Genomic DNA, 21,086 nt, shown 5'->3' on the forward strand with positions numbered 1-21,086 from the left:
ATCGTCCAACCGACCCCTTTCTTGTACTTGTCCAGTAAGGTGATCAAACCTTCCTTCTTTGATAGGGTGGTCGATTTAATGACCGGTTAGGTGTCTTCCTTCTCGGCATACATATCCTTTGAAGGGTTTGGCAGATTTTTCATTTCCGGCTCTTGTGGTTGCTCTACCAGTGAAAGGAGTTTATCATTGGTAGTGGGTGGCTCAGCCTCTTTTTTGTCAACCTCCAACACCTCCTCTATAGCTTCTTTGACATCCTTCTCCACTTTTACTTCTTCCTCTTCTTCCTCATCTTCAAATTGCAATCTTGGATCATCAAAAAAATTTCTATCGTTCAAGGTAAAGGTAGAAACGATATGCCTTGGGTCCTCTTCAGTTTGCAATGGTAATTTTCCTTGAGCTTCAATTCTACTCACAGATTGAGTAAGTTGTGCAATTTGTTGCTCTAAGCTTTTGAGGCTAGCTTTGGTTGTTTCCTGGAAGATTTGGGTAGTAGTAGCAATGCTTTTGACAGTGTCTTCCAAGGACATGCTCGAAGTTTCAGTTTGTTGGGGAGGTGGAGGATATAGTTATTGGAACTGTGGAGTTGGTTGGTATTGGTCATTTCCCCAAGCTTGGTATGGGTTTTGGCATTGGTTGTTTCCCCAAGCTTGGTTGTTTTCCCACCATTGATCATGTTGAGGTTGATCATAACTCCATTGGTTTGTCCAGTAGTAGCTTCCCTTTTCCTGCACTTCCTCCCATTCCCCTTGTGAATATGGACATATGTTGGTATGATATCCATTTTGAGTGCAAAAAGCATTAGGAATAGGTGTAGGCTGCACACTTTGGTCATTTCCAATCATCATAACTATCTGGGCTATCTCAGAAAGTTGGTCTTTAATGAAAGGAGTGTTCATTTCCAAGCCAAACTTTTTTTTTATAGAGATGTACCTACTCACAAAAATCTTGACATAAACAATTAGTAACACCGTGTCCCCGGCAACGGCGCCAATTTGTGTGGTTGTCAAAGCTAACAAATAAAGGGGTAAAAATAACTCCTTTAAACACTAATACTTTGTATTAAAAAAATGTAATACAAGGTAAATAGGGTCGATACTCAGAGACACAATATAAATGTTTATACCCTTTTTGCGTAAGGTACAAATGAGATCACAAAAGAGGGGGGGGGGGGGTTTAGATACAATGATTCAAACAAAATACTGAATTAATAAATAGCAATTGACTAAGTAAAGTAAATTCATGATTTGTAAGTACTCCAACTCTATGCAAGACTAATTAGTAATGTGATCCAAAATATGAGATGATATTTGTTTAATTCCATCTAAGTTGGTATTAGAAATGCTAATAAACTCTAGCACTTCACATTCACCATTTTTAATTAATTAAAATAAGCTCTTTAATTAATTCTAATCTAACTAACCTAATCTAAACAAGTTCTTAAAATGGGTGAAAGATTGCATGATGCTTTATATGAATTTTACCAACAACATTCAATACTCCTCATAAGCTTGGGAGTGTTAGAATGTGTGAATTTGATTTGTACTAGAATCATTTCAAGTAGTATGATTTAATACTTGTTACTTGTTCTATTTTACAAAACAATTACGGATTTTGTATAATAGATAACATGAGTGATTTAACCCTAACTCAATTGGCCAAAAAGAACTAGGATTGAAATCAAATCTTCAATTAAAACAAAATCAAATTCACTAGATAGCATTTAAAACAAACACCAAGTCATATGATTGAATTCACACACACAATTGTCAATACATGAAGTTGGAGAGTTAAGTTTCTAGCCACTCATGACTAGAACAAGCATAAACCTAGAAATTGAAGTTAAAGTCTTACAAATTAAAATCCAAGTGAAATCCAAATGTTTTCAAGCATCAATTGTCTTCAAAATACTCCCAAAATCGCTTCCTAAAACTTACAGAAACGACCCCCCTTTTCTGGAACCGGTTGCCACTTTTTAGAAAGAAGAAAAACTGTTTTAAACCCGTGACCACGTTTACACGACCGTGTAAACATTTACACGGTCGTGTAAATGCAAAAAGTACACTGCGAAAATTGGTCAGGCTTTCAAAGTACAATGCTCGAGAGACTTCATTTACACGGCCCGTGTAAACATTTACACGGTCGTGTAAACCTCTGAAAAGCCAAAATCTTCATTTCTTTGATATCTTCCTCCTCGATGCTCCACAAAAGTGTGTGAATGGAATTGCATCATGAAAAATCCCGAAAAATATGCAAAATGCATGAGTTTAAACCTAAATGCAATGCACTTTTATGGAGTAAAACTACAAAATGGATGCATGAAATGCATCTAACACTCAGCTACATTTCGCATTTGAGGTGAGTCTTCTCACCATATCAATGGGTCGAAGGCACCAAGGCCGGCCCATTACGTGTTATGTGGTATACTAGTTGATTATGTGGTACGTGATATGCTAGTTGTCTAGTGATACTTGCATGGAAGAACCCGGGGGAGCCCGTAGCACTTAGATGCCAGACCATGTGGGGGTGCCCATGGCATTCCAGGTAAAGACCATGGGGGTGCCCATGGCATTTCAGGTAAATACCATGGGGGTGCCCATGACACTTGGTTATAAGACCATGTGAGTGTGTCCATTGCATTCCAAGTAAGACCATGAGGGTGCCCATGACACATAGGTGTAAGACCCTGGGGGGGAGCCCACGACATCCGTATATGTTTATATGCATGGCTTGTATGGTTGATATGATTATATGATTGTGCGGATTGTGTGGGGTATGTTATAGGGAACTCACTAAGCGTTAGCTTACAGTTTGTTGGTTGTTTCAGGTACTTCGGGATCTAAGGGCAAGGGTCCGGCGTGATGGTGCGGCATGCACTCTCTGGCATTTTATTGGGAACACTATGATGTTATGAATAAATTGTCTGATGTTATGAATTTTGAAAACAAATGTGATTGGAATTTTATATTTTATGGAAATGATTCTGTTATTTAAAAATGAAAAACCCTCTTGGAAATTTGGGCTGTTACAATAAGGGCGTTGAGATTCTTACGAGTAACACGAGGTCATGGACAAGAAGGTTGGCATGAGGAGGAGACGATAGGTTATGATCTGAGCAAGGCAACAAGTAGACAACGACGCTTCCGATTTGAGTGTTGGTCGATGGGGACGTGAAGATGTGAGGAGTCGATGAGGAGAGGAAGAAAGAAATAGTGAATTTGATGCGTTTGTGGATAGTTTGATTAGAGTAAAATGTACGCAATGCAATAATGTAAATTTATCTATATAAATATATAAATTTAGGGTAAAGCCCACTAGAAAGAAAATGTATTATTATTATATTTCCTTAATATATATGACTTTACTTTATCATTAATAAATTTATGGTATTTAAATAGTTTAAAAATAAAGTTTACTATTATACTTTTTGTTTAATTGTTTTGTTATTAAATATTTGATAGGTGAGGTGGGGGTGGATATAGGTATGGATATAGGTGGAAGTAGAGGCGGGGTAGGGTGGGAGTTAAGTGTGCATGTAGGGGTGGGGGTGGGGGTGGGGTTTGTAGATATGAAAGCGAGTGTGTATGATCTAGTGGGTGAGAGGGTGTGGATAGGGTGAGGGTGGTTAGGATGGATGTGAATATCCTTGATGAGAGTTTAGTACGAGTAAAGATGGTATAGGATGGGTGGAATGGGGTGGTGTGGATACAGACGGGGATATAGGTGGGGTGGGTGGGTGGGTGAGGGTGTAGGTATGTAGGGTTTTTATTATAGCAAAAATTTGTAAATTAAAAAGTATATAAAACAACAATTTTCACTTTTTCAAGTTATATTAGAATTTAGAATTTGTTAGAAAATATTTTGGAAAAAATATTAAACCAAACATGTTTTGTAGCTTTTCTTTTTTCTTAGAAAAATTTCTAGAAAACTAGAAACTTTTTCTACAACAAACTACACCCTAAAAACTCAAAAAGACATAAAAGTTATGTCTGATGTGTTGGTGTTTAATTTAATAGATAAAAAAACATTTAACTATTAAGAAAATACTATACGCACCTTAAAAAAATTAAAAAACACTTAAAAGTTGTGTTAGGCGTGTTGGTATTTAATTTAATGGATAAAAAACATTTAACTATTAAGAAAATACTATAAAGGCTTTAGAACATAAAGTTGGGAAACTCATAGGCCAATATATCTTGTTAGTAATTTACACCCGGTGTGATGGAATAACTTCGAATCTTGTTCTTGCTTGGGGACTGGCATCGAGGAAGTGAAGAGAGCTTTGGGGAAGATGAGAAGGAACAAAATTTTTGTTCTGGAAAAAATTCCTAGTAGGGCATGTCAATGTCGTAGAAAGAAATGATATTATCTTAAAGTGTCAAGATACGGAGAAGTGGAGATTAAGTTGTTTGATCCAAATATATAAGAACAAAGGTGATGCCCAAAGCTCTAAATACTATATAGGTATTAAGCTCCTTTGTCATACCATGAAATTACGAGATAGAGTTTTGGAGGCTATGTTGTACAGCATCAAGACTATTACAGAAAGTCAATTTGATTTCATGTCTAGGAGGCCCACTATTAGGGCGATCACCTTATTGGACATCTTATGGAGAAATATAGAGAAAGAAATATGGATCTCTGTATGGTGTTCATCAACCTGAAAAAGGCTTATGAGACAAATGAGGAGGAGATAGATGTAAGTATATGGAGGAAGAAGGCTAAAACATCATGGTAGATGAGTAGCATATAGCCTGCATATGTGTTTTGTGTTCTGACTTTTATTGTTAATAGTTTTATTTCTCGTATTGTTATATGATTCATTTTGCAAATATCAAAGGTCATTTATATAGTCAATTTTCCAGTAATGAAGCCTACCCGGCTTTAATGGGATTCCAAAGTCTGTTGTCGTTACTATCATACATTTTGTTATCCATTAAATTAAATACATTATTTTGTTACGAGGTGCTTCCTCCTCGTCCATAAACAAATACATTATTTTGTGATAAGATTAACCCCAATAACCATATCATACATTGGAAAAATGAAAGCTGAAAATGGCATAGAATAACGAAGAAAGCAAATTTGGGTATAGATCATGGAAAACGTTTATCAATAAAAAAAAAGACATTACATAATCAAATAACATACCAACTATACCCCTACTACGCGATTATCTGCTAAACAATCATCTACCTTCCTTAAACTCAAACTCAAGGATTACTCTGAGGCCCACCTATTGAAGAAAATACTAATCTCTTAGGTTGATTTTACAGACAAGATAACAATGGACCAAAATGCCATTGCTTTTATGATAGAAATACAGTCTTGCTGGGTCAATATCAATAGTAGGGGGTCCCGTAGTATGACTGAGGTGCAGCAGCAGTTGGTTGCTGTGGGACAGCCTGCTGAGATCATATTGTGACAGCTTCTTGTTAGTTCTTGCCAATAAGTTATATATTTTTGACAACAGACATCAAAATGAAACACAAAAATAAGGGCAAATTGGTAATTTTACATGGGGAAAAATCTAAGAATACCTGGACGGGGTATGAAGCGGGATAAGTAGCATAAGCAGCAGCTTGTGGTACAGATGTAGGAGCTGGGGCTTGTGGTTGGGGTTGTGCATAGCCGCTTCCATAGGCATTGTATGTGCCATAAGCAGCAGCCTAAAAGAAAACAAAAAATCCTCAATAGATGAAAATGGAAGTAATTATAATTTTCATTAAATGAAATAGTAATAAAAATACCTGTTGAGTATATGTTGCAGGCCATTGTTGTCCTTGAGCTTGTGGCCAAGCCTGAGGCTGGACACCATAACCTGCAGGCCACTGGTTGTGTGTGCCAGGTGAACCAGCACCCGTTTTTGCAAGTTTTGCTCTTTCTGACACTAAATATCCCTCCATGTGTCGCTTCTTCGACTCTGTGGCACTTTTATGATGTACAAAAAGCTTGCTGTGTCTATTGTCCGCCTTTTTTATGGTTTGTGTGTCCCCAAACAGATCTAGAAACTGCAGAATCAATAACAACAACTTGTCACACCATCTGCATAACATATATATATTAAAAAAAAAAAAAAAAAAGAAACAATAAAATCATTCTACCTCCAAGAAAATGCTGGATAACTCTTCTCTTTCGATATAACTTGCAGGATTTGGATTATCAGGACCTGGAGCTATGAACTTCTCCACCAGTGAGTCTAGGCGGTTGATTTGTTTTGGAAGTGATTGAATCGACTCCATGTGAATCAAACCCTGCAATTCCATCATTAATGTATAAACAACTAACTAAACATACAATCAAAAATATATATATATATATATATATATATTTTTTTTGATAAAGACCTCTAAAAGTGGTTTCGAAATCTGATTGCTCTCAAGGGCTTCATCTAGAATCTCCCTTGCTTTTTCCACCCTTCCCAAAACCTATAAACAAAATTGTCAGCAATAAATAAATCATTATTAAGTCACAAATAATGTAAAGAAGCCATACCAAGTACATAAATCGAGAATATTGTGCGAGCAAAAGTGGCAAGGTCTGTGAATGTTCTTTTCCTTTCTCAATTGCAATTGTCTGCTCATACAAAGAACAAGCTTCTTCCGGATTCCCCTAGTAGTTATATTAAAAAGGAAGCCAATTAAGACATGAAAACTCAGATCAATGTTATGCGTTATAATGTTTTTTAAACAAGCATTAATTGGGTTACCAGACGATGTTCCATGTTGGCATGCTTGATAATTGCTTCTAGAAGACCAGGAGAAAGTTCAGTATGCACAAGGTTATAAGATGCATGAGCACCCGCAATATCCCCACCATGTTCTCTATATCGGGCAGCAAATAGGTGAATCTCTGGTTGCCTCTGTAAACATTATCAAAAAAAATTTGTTAAAGAAAAAGATCAAGATCATCATAAAGATGATTAAGTTTACTACATGTACCTTTACAAACACCTGTGTGGCACGAGCAAGTGCATTTTCAGCAAGATCCATACTCCCACTGGCTTCCATACACAAAACGTATCGTATCCAAAACTCAGGATAATTTGCACACGCGATAAGACATCTTTCATATAACTTGAAAACCTGATGCAAATAAAAAAACCATGATTATGTATGTATCCAAAAAATGTGGTTTTTTATTATATATGAATCGAAGAAATTGCAAAAATAGGAGAAACACAAAAGAGATAGATACTCCGATGGCAGAACAGAACAGAACAGGGAGGCCCCTCAAAAATGAAACGAGGGACCCATGACATGAATGATTAAGTAACAACACACCTGCATACATAACATTGCAACTTTTAACAAATGGTTTTATAGTTTATTCCATGATGAACAACCCAGAATCTCGACTCACAAAATTTAGGATTTGAAAGAAAGTACTTAGCCTTATAGCATTAGCAACCAAATGGGAGGAGACCCATCCATGCTTTCAATATCCGTAGAGTTTAAAAAGATGCTTCATCCAACGAGTTTAGCCAGAGAGATATTACTTAACGCTGTAAGTCAATGTATAACAGGGACAACTAAACGCACAAACCAAAAACATAATTTCAAACATCTGATAACTGAACACTTATTTATACCTTATTGAAGTCATCTCCTCCTTCCATAAAATCAAGATAATTATGCCAGTTTTCCAGCTCTGTCACATTAAGTGGTCGGACATGAAAGTAGGGTCTTCTGATAGCAGTCTCAAAATCAATAATCTTAGAATCAAATTCTTTAGCCTTCTTGTACAGCTCTTCTCTAATGCCGATATAAGACTCCACCTCTTCAGCTTCTTCACTTACTGGTTTATAAGGTTTCTCTTTCTCCACTGTATCTGGATGAACTTCCCCTTCACTTTCTTCAATCGTTGCTTCCTCTTTAGAATTTGTTGCAGCTGCAACTTCCTCAGGGGTTTTCAGTTCAGATAAAGGGCGACTTGCTATTAATTCCCTCAAGCTGTAAATTGTAGAAAAGAGTATGATCATGTTTAGTTTATGTTGGACCTAACAGAAGCTAGAAGCTCTTCTACTGAACAAGTGTATATCACCTGTTATAATAGCGGTCCAATTGCTGATTAGGATGCTCCAATATCCGTGTGTATATCATTGCAAGATTGAACCACTGCTGCTGTTGATACTCATATTCAATGTATTTATCCCATAAAGGAAAAGACAGGTAATCAGTTCCAACATAAGCTAGTCCCCGTTCAAACAGCCTGAAACAAGAAGTTGAACCAAATTATTATTCTTAATTATGATAGTTGATTAAAAAAAAAACAGGTATTACCTCCGTACTGTGTCGGGATCTCCATAAGTGTGAATGGCAAAAACACAATAGTGCAACCACATATCTACAGAATATGTTACCCCATGAACTGCTCGTTCATAAACCTCAACAACTTTGTCCAAAAATCCGAGGCGTGCCTCATGATCAGCATACTTCTTCCAATAACCATAACACAAGGGAAATTCGGCTAAAAAGGTATCATAAACTTTTCGAATCTTCAAAATGTTATCCTGTAAATAGATGAAATACAATTAAAGCTTTTGTTTATAACAAACTTCATACTTACTTACAACAAAAACCCTTGCCTAAGGCCTACCTCAGCTGTTTTTTCAGTCTCTTCTATAAGAGCAGTCCAGGCAGTGAAGTCCAATGAATTGGTATTTACTATGCTCCACAAACGTTCTTCTTCAGGAGACAACGCAGCAATGGCTGCCAAAAAAAAAGGAGTCAAAATTTGAAGTACAATCTCAGAATCAATATGAAAGTTAGATTCAGTGAATGAACAGATGTGCCAAGTAGATACCAGGGGCACCATCATGTGGTTGATTTGCAGATGCAGAATTATGCTCATCATATGAACCAACACCATTTTCACTTATACCCAAAGTTTTTGCATCACTGGTGTCATTTCCATTCACGGAAGAATGGTAAGCAGTAACATGAGATGAATCTACAGATGTGTTGGCAATACTTGCAGGATTCTCACCAACATCTTGTATAGTTGAAGATGGAGCCTCATTGCTGAAATTGACATCTGTAACCTTTGATCTTCCAGCAGAACCTCGATCATCCTCGTGACGAATGGCATTGTCTACATCCATGGTATCGGTACCTGTAGAAGCAGCCAAATCTCCATTAACTGTAGTTGATGGATGCTCCTGGATAGCTGATGATTGAGCAACAACTGTTTCACTATCTCCCATTGTAAATAGGTGATTGATTGTATCTTAAACCTGTATAGAAGAAAACAGCCGTGAACAACCATGGTAACCACACAGAAGTGATAGCAGTTCCAATTCTGTGTAACATCTAATCACTCCAAATAAACACAAAAAGTGCTAAAAATTATATATTTTAACCAGGCAATACAAATGCAGGTCTAAATGAAGACTAGATAACCTAACCATAATAATATTTCCAGCTAGCTATATTTGTGATACAGTTGCTTGAAGAATATAAAGCTGCCACAACTTTTGCAAGAGTAGACTCAGTATGTTAAATAGGAATACAATATTGAAAGCCTACGAAACTATATAAGTGTTTGTTCGAGTGTGGAGTACCTACTACATACTTAGAGATAATCCATCCATCAGCCATGGAAACTCTATACTCAAGTCGTTTTATAAGTTCTTCAGTTAAGCTTTCTCATTAAAATTTCCATCTCTGTAACAATCAGCCTTAATGGAAACCCTAAAGGTTGTCGTCTCTGTGGCAATTAACATGCAGAAGCTATATATCAACTGTTATCAGTTATATTCCTTTCGTTATCCTATATCACTTTTTCGGCCATATAAAGCCCTTCGGACCCACACATATTCAAAGTGCACATGTACCATGAAGTGAATTTTAATTTTTCCGGCTAGAAAAGATCTTGACATTAATACGCTGAATCGTACATTGCAAACTCTGAAATGAAAATTTGCGACAGCACGAACAAACAGCTAGGGTTACGTCTGTTTCATGTGTCTAGAAAGCTCCTACTGGCGTCAAGTAAACGACTACAATACCAAACTAACAAGAATAATCCTCGAAGAATAAAACTCGATTATAAGAGAAACAAAAACATCTAGAAAAATAGAGTTATACTTCGATCGAAAACCCTAATTTTCAGCATAAAAGCGAAGAGTTCGAAGATTACTCGGCGCAGTAGTACGAGCAGACTACGATGACGAACAAGAGATGTACGCAGGTCCGTAAGCAGAGAGAAGGAGACGGAACTGACGATGAGCGGCTGTCGAGTGCGTGTGTGAATTTATGCCCTAACCATACGAAAACATACACCGTTTCTCTGTTTTCGCATGCCCCTTTTTTGAACTGACTATGCAAAATTAATGGATATTGACAAACTAACCCTTGTAAACTAGCTAATTAACAAAAATAACCTTTTTATATTGTAATTTGAAAAATAATCATTTTATTTGGAATGTCCCATTCCGCCTAGTTATGTCCGTTCTGAAGTTATTGAATGGTAGGTGAGATTTTATATAAATATAATATGGAATTTGATATTGTACCTTCCAGACCCATATTGTGCATTTTTGACATTTGGGACACACATTTTGAATTGGCATCGTAAGTTTAGGGAATTTCAAACTCTTCGCACTACATGTCCTTGGTTTTTCATCTTTTTTTTCAGTTAAGTTTAATAACTCATAATTACTTTTCCTAACATTTGAAAACGAGTTCATCCTATCAAGTGCACGAAGAAAGCTAGTCAACCTCCATGTTTATGTTCATAATCTTGAAACAACCAACCCGAAAATTTTTAACAACATCAAGAAAAATAGGAGATTGTTTTTTGTTCTATTTTTGTGGCTCCAAGATGTGTGGTAAGATGCTTTTGTAATATATCAATTGTATTTTTGTAGTTATTAATTTTGTTACAATTGATGTTCCTAAAAAAATATAGATTCATACATTTTCGAGTTGTATGCTACCAGAGGTAGTCTTCCTCTGAAAGGTAACTACTTATGCTCAATGTATATTTCGAAAGTATCTTACGATGAAAGATTCATTAGAATTGTATAAAAAAGTATTAGAAAATCTTATTTGATAATTGAGGGATAAAAGTATGAATGATAGAATGACATCATTGAAGTAAAAATGATAGTTACTTGTATAGAGAAATTGTGACAATATGGTTGATTACTAATATTGTAATGAATCGGTCTTAAAGAGATTGAAGATCATTTGGAGGTGACCAATAGCAAAATGGGTTAGTGGATTAATGTAACTAGACATGCCTAACTACTAAGAGTACAATGTGATTTTACAAATGAGTAAATGCCACAATTTCAATACTTATTTAATACATGTTTTTACATAATAAGATATTTGTTTGGGACATAGTTTCCTTTATATAGAACATATAATTGTTTTGTGTAATTGAATTGCTTTGGAACTTGGTTTTCCTTAATTTGTATTTAAGTTGCTACATATAGCTATCAGTGAAATGTCTAAACACCCATCAGATAAAAGGTGAAAGATCTTTATACCCAAAACACATTATAAAATGATATTGCTAAATAATATATGATCTTAGAAGGGTCACACATACAACAACTTGATGATAATATATTATTTATAACAACTTGTTTCTTGAAAAATATTTATATTAATGTATATATATTATTTGAAACATCCCAAAAACACGGTGCAAAAATTTCGTTTTAAATCACTAATAAAACCATAATTATCTTTCAACATATAAAATCATAAATCGTATATCTCAAGAACATAATAACATCTGTCAAATATATCAAAGTAAAACAACCCAGGCTGAACCAATGGTGTGTGCACTGCAAACTTCCCGAGCTCCTCTTTTGAAAACTTAAGCACCTGAAACCAAAACCGAAAACCGTAAGCACGAAGCTTAGTGAGCTCCCCCAAACTACCACATACCATACACATAACATATAACAATCACATAACTCTGGGACTACTCCCAACTGCATCGGGGACGAATCCCGGCATCGGCTTACCCGACATCGGACTCCTGCCCGGCATCGGGCTCACCCCGGCATCCGACCGCATCGGGCATCGGGCTCACCCCGGCATCGGGCTTGCCCCGGCATCGGTATTACCCCGGCACATACACAACATAACATATATAATAAACACATAACATAATCACATGATCTGCATCGGGCTTGCCCCGACATCGGACCGAAGCCCGGAACATATAATCATAACATACAAACTAGCATACATCGGGCTTGCCCCGGAACATATAATGCATGACATAATAACTTGTTGGATTAGTGTCTAAGCTCGTAACTATATTTGGTAAGTATTTGACCCGGTTGTGCATGGTCCTTTTGGGTTGCCTTCACCATAGCAACTTGACAGGATGATTTATGAAGAGAGAAGAGATATTATTATATTAATATATTATGAGAATAATATATTAAAGGAATAATAATATTATTTAATTAATATTAGTCATAAATTAATTAGTAATTAATTTGGTGACTAAAAGAGGTTAATTGAATAAAGGGGCTTAAACTGTCAAATGTGTGATAGTTGAGTTTTGGGCTATGAATCCTTATAGATATTAGGGCGGCCGAATTTAGGGTTATGGATTCCTTGAATTCGTCCAAGCCTTACTCTAGAAGGATCCTTGGATTGCTTAGGGCCTAAGTTATTCAATTAGGGTTAAGGATGTAACCCTAGTAGCTCATAGTATAAATAGACCCTATGGGTGAGGGAAATCGACCACCTTGTTGCATTGGAAACCCTAGAGCCGATTTTCTCATCCCTCCTCTCTCTCCAAATCATCCTCTTGCTAGTTGGTGTTTGTAAGCCATTAGAGGAGTGACAATTGTGACTATAAGCTCCAAGAACAAGAAGATTCAAGCAAGCAACTTAAGGTATTCTTCTAGATCTGATTTCATATGTTATGATTCAATTGTTTACTCTAGATCTTGCATCATAAGCCTTGGAAACATTGCATGTTCAATTAGAGAAACCTAGATCCAAGCATTAGGGTTTGCATGTGCACATAGGAAAGTTCTTATGGCTCGAACCCTTCAGTGGTATCAGAGCTTAGATTGATTTTTATTGAATTGATGCTTTGATTGATTGCTTTTTACATGAAAAATCATTTTTTTTTGTTCCCCTTACTGACTGACTCGGCGAGTAGCATGAACTCGGCGAGTCCATAATGGGACTCGGTGAGTCCGAGCGTCAGTCTGAGTTGATTTCGGGATTTCTTGCTGTTTTGCTTGAGGATACTTGCCTTAATTGTTTTGGGTCATTAAAATCCGAATTTTATCATATATTTGAGTATATCTTTGACCAAACAAAAGATGATTACCATTTGATTGAATAATAATTTCCTTATATTATAATAATTGATTATTTGAATTAATTGGTAAATTGTCTTGCAAGTAATATTGACTAGGTCAAATTTAGATAATCATTAAATTAATTAGTTGATTTATATTATTTGCTATTTGATCCTCTATGTTTTGAAAAGTTCAAAACTTGTCCTCAAGTTTTGAAATTTAAGTTTTGTGATTAAAAGTTTAATTTGAACTAATTAAATTTCAAACCTTAGAATTTTACAAGTTTTAAAATTCAACACTATACTTATAATATTATAAGATTAATATATATATATATATATATATATATATATATATATATATATATGTATAACTTAAATGCTAGTCTTACCGTTAGTAGGTCTCATTCACGAAGCCAGTCTATAAGGGGGTATAAGGTTATGGCCTATAAAATGGCCGTTTAATGGGTGTCCATTCTCACCCACCGCTTCCTTGATTGGTGGAGGGTCGTTAGCCGAACGGGTAGGATCGGGCAAACCTTTCCTCATTAAAAGTATAATGAATCTATATAAAGTAACTAAATGTTTTTACAAAATTCACAATCTTAGTTACTTTAGGCAAAAGTGAATTGATGCAATTCCATGAAATTACACTTTGTACCCTTGCTAAGACGTTAATGGAGCGCGTGTGGTTAACCAGCACATTAATTGGGTTATAAGCAAAGGTGGCAAAGGGTTACTCATTGTTTGTTATAGTTCGATGGAGCGTGTGTGGTTAACCAGCACATCGAATAGGTAACTGTAACAATAATGGCACCATGTACATTTGCATGGTTATTCACACCCACTTTGTGATCCTCGGCATCCCAGTCACAAATGAGAGGGGCATATCGAGATTTAAACATGCCATTGAAAAGTTCAATGTATCTCAAAAGATCTAGGAGTTTTCAATACATTTAAAACCTAATTCTTTTTCGTTTTTCATGGTGGAGAATTAGTGAATCGACATTCACTTGCCTTTAAATTATTTACTTATTAGATTACGACATCCCTCTTCTAATTTGTGAATAATGTTGTTGGTTCCTAACCCTAATTTTTCATTTGGGTGATTAATTTGGGAAAATCATTTCTAATCAACTTTGTTCTTTTTCCATTTCAGATGTCGAACACAAACAACAACGCTTATGGGTCAAACTCCTCTGGTTCATTCTCACTTATGAACTTGTGTGGGAAAGTGATCTTTGATGGGACCAATTTCAGTAATTGGATCCGCAACATTCGCATGGTCACTCGCTACGAGGACAAAGAGTATGTCCTCGACGAGAAGCTTAAGGAGATTGATATTGAAACTGCTACTGCCGATGAGATCGAGGCCTACGAGGCCCACGAGCGTGATGCCACGAAAGTCCATTGTATCATGCTCGCGACTATGACTGGTGAACTTCAAAAGTCCTATGAGGACAAGTACCCCTATGAGATGCATCAGGATCTGCTGGAACGCTACCACCAGAGCGCTAGGCAAGAGAGGTATGAGATCATCACTTCGATGATCACTACCAAAATGGGTAATGGAGAGTCCCATACCGCCCATCTGCAAAAGATGCAGAGATATGTTGATCGCCTGCTGAAGTTGAATGTGAACTTCGATGAAGAGCTAGAAATTAACATTATCCTTCACTCATTGCCTTCCTGCTATAGCCAGTTCTGCATGACCTACCATATGAATAAGGAAGAGGTCTCCTTGAGCAAGCTTCAGGGCTTGTTGAGGACTACTGAGAGCAACCTCAAGGATAAATCTGTTGCATCACCTCCTACTCCAGCTGCTGCCCCTGTCTTGGCAATAGGGCAAGGGAAGGGTAAGAAGATGAAGGCCTCCTCAAGGGGCCACCACAAGGGAAAGTCCCAAGATGGCACCTCTTCTAGTGGAACCAAAGTTGGTTCTGCTAAACCCAACTCAAACCCCAAGGAGGCAGAGTGCCACCACTGCCACAAAATAGGGCATTGGAAGAGAAGCAGCCCAGAATATCTAGCCATCAAGGATGGAAAGATCAAGCCATCTTTCGCAGGTATTTACACAATTAAATCTAATAGTTTATCACATGCTACTTCTTGGGTTCTTGATACAGGATGTGATTTTCACATATGTTCTGATTTGCATGGACTAAAAGGAAATAGGGATGTGGAGCGTGGAAGGATGAATCTGATCATGGGAAACAGAAGATCGTCGCCTGTGACCAAGATTGGAGTTTATTCCTTAGTTCTTAGTAATGGTTTAGATTTAAATTTGAATAATTGTTGCTATTCGCCAATATGGCTAGAAACATCATTTCATTTCATGGTTTATATAAACAAGGCTTTAGATATTCATTTGATAATGAAAAGGGTTCTATTTATGCTTATTTTAATAATGTTTTATATTTTGAAGCATTGCCTTGTAATGGAATATATGAAACTGTGATGGTTGTAGACAACTTAGGAAATGATGTATTGTGTGTGGATTCTTCCAATAGTATGGATAGAGCATGCTTGTGGCATTGTCGTCTTGGACATGTCAACAAGAAACGCATAGCCCAACTCCAAAAGGATGGAGTGTTGGAGTCATTCGACCTTAGGAACGATGACGTGTGCGAATCTTGTTTACTTGGAAAGATGACCAAGTCACCCTTCACTGGCACTTGTGCGAGGGGTGAGGGTTTATTGGATCTCATACATAGAGATGTATGTGGACCCTTTAGATCCATCACAAGGGACGCGAATCGCTTCTATGTGACTTTCACAGATGATTATAGCAGATATGGGTATATCTACTTGATCAAGCACAAGTCAGAAACCTTTGAAAAGTTCAAAGAGTTTAAACAAGAAGTGGAGAATCAGTTGGGCAGGAAAATCAAGATGCTTCGATCTGATCGAGGTGGAGAGTACCTAAGTCTTGAATTCCACGACTACCTCAAGGAATGTGGAATAGTTTCACAATTGACGCCACCTAGGACACCACAACTGAATGGTGTAGCTGAGAGGCGTAATCGAACCTTGCTAGACATGGTTCGTTCCATGATGAGTCATGCTTCACTATCTATCTTATTCTGGGGGTATGCCTTAGAGACTGCCGCCCATATCCTTAACTTAGTACCTACGAAGAAGGTTGCCAAAACACCTCACGAGATGTGGACAGGGAAGGCTCCCTCGTTGGCACATATCAAGGTTTGGGGTTGCGAGGTTTTCGTAAGACGAGAAACTTACGATAAGCTCGAACCTCGTAGTGAGCGATGTATTTTCATCGGCTACCCACATAAATCCTTTGGATATCTCTTCTACAGACCGAGTGACAATGTAGTCTTCGTTGCGAGGAGAGGGGTTTTCCGAGAGCGAGAACTCATAAGCCAAGGAGACAGTGGGAGGCAAATCGATCTTGAAGAGCTTCAAGAGTCGAGCGATGAAGGAACCTCTAACACTGGCGCTCAGCCCGAGGAGGAAACTCCGGTTGAACCGATTGACGAGTCCTTACCTCTTAGACGTTCCGAAAGAGTTAGTATTCCACCCCAGTTTTATGGATTTCATATTACTATGGAAGGGGATACGTTCATTAGTAATAGTACATTAGTGAATATGGACGAACCTAACAGCTATAAGGAAGCCATGGCAGGCCCGGAGTCTGCAAAATGGAAAGAGGCTATGAATAGCGAGATCCAATCCATGTATGACAACCAAATTTGGAATTTGGTTGACAATGTACCAGGTCGTAAGACGGTCGGGTGCAAGTGGATCTTCAAGAAGAAGACTGACGTGGATGGAAACGTGCACACTTATAAGGCGCGATTGGTTGCGAAGGGTTTCACTCAAACTCCTGGAGTTGAGTACGACGAAACCTTCTCACCAGTTGCGAAGATAAAGTCTATCAGGGTGATGTTGGCCGTTGTTGCATTTCATGACTATGAAATATGGCAGATGGATGTCAAAACTGCTTTCCTTAATGGGAAGTTGGCTGAGGATGTTTACATGGCTCAGCCAGAGGGTTTTGTCAATGTGAAGCATCCCAATAGAGTGTGTAAGCTTGAGAAGTCTATTTATGGACTTAAGCAAGCGTCTCGCAGATGGAATCTTTGTTTCGACGAGAAGGTCAAAGAGTTTGGTTTTCTGCGAAACGAAGATGAATCGTGTGTATATGTCAAAGCCAGTGGGAGTGTAGTAAGCTTTCTCGTATTGTATGTCGATGACATACTACTCATAGGAAACGACATCCCGACACTACAGGAGGTTAAGTCCTGGCTCGGAAAGTGCTTCGCTATGAAGGACCTCGGAGAGGCTTCCTATATTCTGGGAATAAGGATAGTGAGAGACAGAAGTAAGAGACTAATAGGACTTAGTCAGAATACTTACTTGGACAAGGTACTAAAACGTTTTAGTATGGAGAATTCAAAGAAAGGGGAGTTACCAATCCAAAGTAATGCCAAGTTGAGTAAGACTCAGAGTCCGAGTACTGAAGTCGAGATAGCAGAGATGAGTCGAGTACCTTACGCTTCCGCAGTTGGCTCGATCATGTACGCTATGACTTGTACTCGCCCTGATGTGGCCTTCACTTTGAGCATGGTCAGCAGATATCAAAGGAACCCTGGCAGAGCGCATTGGATCGCAGTCAAGAACATTCTTAAGTACCTTCGGAGGACCAAGGAATGGTTTCTAGTCCTCGGTGGGAGTGATGACTTAAAGGTGCGATGGTACAGTGACGCCAGCTTTCAGACCGACAGGGACAACTATCGTTCGCAGTCGGGCTGGGTCTTTACTCTCAATGGAGGAGCAGTAACTTGGAAGAGTTCCAAGCAGGAAACTGTAGCTGATTCAACGTGCTAATCAGAGTATATTGCAGCAAGCGAAGCGTCAAAGGAGGCAATATGGTTGAAGAACTTCATTGGAGACCTTGGAGTTGTGCCAGCCATAAAGGAGCCCATGGAGAATTTTTGTGATAATGAAGGAGCGGTTGCCTTGACCAAGGAACCAAGAGATCACGATAGATGTTGACATATCGACAGAAAATATCACTTTATTCGACATCGGGTGGAAGAAGGACTCCTCGTAGTGAAGAGGGTATCGTCAGAAGATAACCCAACAGATCCGCTTACGAAGGGACTGAGCAGGGTTAAGCATTTGCAGCACGCTAGGAGCATTGGGCTGAAGGACGATATTAGTTTAGATTAGATAGTTTGGAAACGTGTAATAGATAAGTTGTTATTAACATTTGATGATTAAATAAATGAGTATTATTTATTAGTAATGTTACCGTCTTATGTTAATCTTTTACCTATTGTTTCATTTTGCATGTTTTGACTTCCTGAATGATTGAATTATTTGATAATAATCGAATTATTCAAACGGTCCACAGTCGTTCATATGTTGGAAGTAGATATGAATGAAGACTGTCATGAATTGGTGTGTAGATTGTCTAAAGTGTATTAGACATAGCAAAGGTTTGCTACAACATTCATGGGTGCTTATGAGCTTGATTTGAGCATTGGAATAAACCCACACTTGCTGGAATCACTTCATGGAATTTATCACGAGTGATCGCAAGATGGTAATATCATATGGTCTTAAAACCTAGATATATGGTTTATTGTTTGCTAATTGGTTGTGCATTGATAATGCGTAAACGCATCAGTAACTTGATGTTATAAAACGCATTGTTGTGTATGATTTGATTAATGGATAATATATGCATATAAGTCGAAGTTTATCTGTTTCTTTTATCCTAAGAGGGTAAAAGCGATATCAGGGCCCCTCGATGATTTGATTTGACTTATGTGTCGGGCCCGGTCAGGACTGAATTGATGTGTTCAATTAAGTTCTACATCAAATGAATCTGAGATCGAGAAACCAATTGTTGGACAATAAGTATGACAATGTTCCATGTGATTGTCCACACGATATCTAGAACAGAGGATTATACGATCCCTTACCTGAAGGACAGGTTACTGATAAGATCAGAGTTTGACAGCGTCTTTGAGAGCTACGATTGTTAATCGGATTGTGCTTGTATAGTTACTAGACTTATCCAAGTGGGAGACTGTTGGATTAGTGTCTAAGCCCGTAACTATATTTGGTAAGTACTTGACCCGGTTGTGCATGGTCCTTTTGGGTTGCCTTCACCATAACAACTTGACAGGATGATTTATGAAGAGAGAATAGATATTATTATATTAATATATTATGAGAATAATATATTAAATGAATAATAATATTATTTAATTATATTAGTCATAAATTAATTAGTAATTAATTTGGTGACTAAAAGAGGTTAATTTAATAAAGGGGCTTAAACTGTCAAATGTGTGATAGTTGAGTTTTGGGCTATGAATCCTTATAGATATTAGGGCGGCCGAATTTAGGGTTATGGATTCCTTGAATTCGTCCAAGCCTTACTCTAGAAGGATCCTTGGATTGCTTAGGGCCTAAGTTATTCAATTAGGGTTAAGGATGTAACCCTAGTAGCTCATAGTATAAATAGACCCTATGGGTGAGGGAAATCGACCACCTTGTTGCATTGGAAACCCTAGAGCCGATTTTCTCATCCCTCCTCTCTCTCCAAATCATCCTCTTGCTAGTTGGTGTTTGTAAGCCATTAGAGGAGTGAAAATTGTGACTATAAGCTCCAAGAACAAGAAGATTCAAGCAAGCAACTTAAGGTATTCTTCTAGATATGATTTCATATGTTATGATTCAATTGTTTACTCTAGATCTTGCATCATAAGCCTTGGAAACATTGCATGTTCAATTAGAGAAACCTAGATCCAAGCATTAGGGTTTGCATGTGCACATAGGAAAGTTCTTATGGCTCAAACCCTTCATAACTAACATACATCGGGCTTGCCCCGACATCGGGATTACCCCGAAACACTTAACACATAACATATAACATAATCGCATATACTGCATCGGGTTTGCCCGGCATCGTACCGAAGCCCGGAACACATAACACATATACATGCATGAATCACAAAGACATCAAGCATGCTTAACTACTTATCGGGACCGCCCCGACATTGGACCGAGGTCCAGAAACATATAAACTGCATCGGGCTAACCCCGACATTGGGCTCACCCTGGCATACTCTACTACTTAAACGGGCCATCATTGGTGCCTTAGACCCGTTCCTACTGGAGGAAAACTCACCTCACACTGCCGAAGTCCCGCTGATAAAACCCTAGGTGCTGGATGACAGATTCCCGAATCTGTCAACATCAAAATAACACCCAATTAATAATTGGGTCCTAACACATAACCGTAAGTCCATGCTTGGGGTAAAAGACTGTTTTACCCCAATCTTAGCTTGATCTAATCCCAAAGCCCAATCCAAAGGCCCAACAGTCAACTGTGAGTCAAAGCCCAACATATGGCCCAATTTTCCAAATTGGGCCCAAACCTTTACATGGTTATAATTAAAGGCCCAACTACTTAGTCCAGTCCAAACATTTGGCATTTCTAATGCCCCAATATCATATAACCATTAAGACCCAAACCATGGCCCATATATGGCCCAATTTTCCAAATTGGGCCCAAACCTCACATATAGGGCTTACCCTAAAGCCCATCTAAATGTTCTAGTCCATTTGCTTGCTCTTGAATGGTCCATTATTATCCCAATCACCAAGGCCCAATAGGAAGGCCCAACTCAAAGTCCAAGTGAAATTAGGGTTTCACATAAAATGACAATTAGGGTTAACTGTTTCTCACTTAACCCGTTAAGGACTTAATCCATTAAGTCCACTACTCTATTAGATACATCATATGGTGTAATCGGGCTTAATAC

At 37.9% G+C, this 21,086-nt stretch overlaps 1 protein-coding gene across 2 annotated transcripts; it reads right to left on the reverse strand.

The window, feature by feature from the left end:
• Positions 1-5,065: 5,065 nt before the first annotated feature.
• On the reverse strand, positions 5,066-10,300 carry LOC145114395 (pre-mRNA-processing factor 39-1-like). 2 transcript variants are annotated; one of them, XM_079050386.1, is made up of 14 exons: positions 10,138-10,300; positions 8,803-9,232; positions 8,596-8,708; positions 8,280-8,509; positions 8,041-8,208; positions 7,589-7,949; positions 6,939-7,082; positions 6,707-6,859; positions 6,493-6,609; positions 6,345-6,425; positions 6,102-6,251; positions 5,748-6,008; positions 5,538-5,666; positions 5,066-5,402 (listed from the first exon to the last, which is right to left on the reverse strand). In XM_079050386.1, exons 2-14 carry the CDS (start codon positions 9,200-9,202, stop codon positions 5,340-5,342), a joined length of 2,370 nt encoding a protein of 789 aa, XP_078906512.1. In that variant the 5' UTR covers positions 9,203-9,232; positions 10,138-10,300; the 3' UTR covers positions 5,066-5,339. The 2 variants fall into 2 exon arrangements, with proteins under 2 accessions (XP_078906512.1, XP_078906510.1); XM_079050384.1 differs by having other exon boundaries at positions 5,066-5,405.
• Positions 10,301-21,086: the final 10,786 nt, after the last annotated feature.

The sequence above is a fragment of the Lactuca virosa genome, chromosome 5 (assembly GCF_052849685.1).
Source record: "Lactuca virosa cultivar CGN04683 chromosome 5, Lactuca_virosa_CGN04683_v6, whole genome shotgun sequence".
Lineage (NCBI taxonomy): Eukaryota > Viridiplantae > Streptophyta > Magnoliopsida > Asterales > Asteraceae > Lactuca > Lactuca virosa.

Coding starts and splice junctions, on each gene's coding strand:
- LOC145114395 (XM_079050384.1), bottom strand. CDS start 9,202: ATGGGAGATAGTGAAACAGTTGTTGCTCAATCATCAGCTATCCAGGAG. Junction 8,209..8,279: donor GATCCCGACACAGTACGGAG/GTAATACCTGTT, acceptor TTCTTGTTTCAG/GCTGTTTGAACGGGGACTAG. Junction 6,009..6,101: donor TATCCAGCATTTTCTTGGAG/GTAGAATGATTT, acceptor TTGATTCTGCAG/TTTCTAGATCTGTTTGGGGA.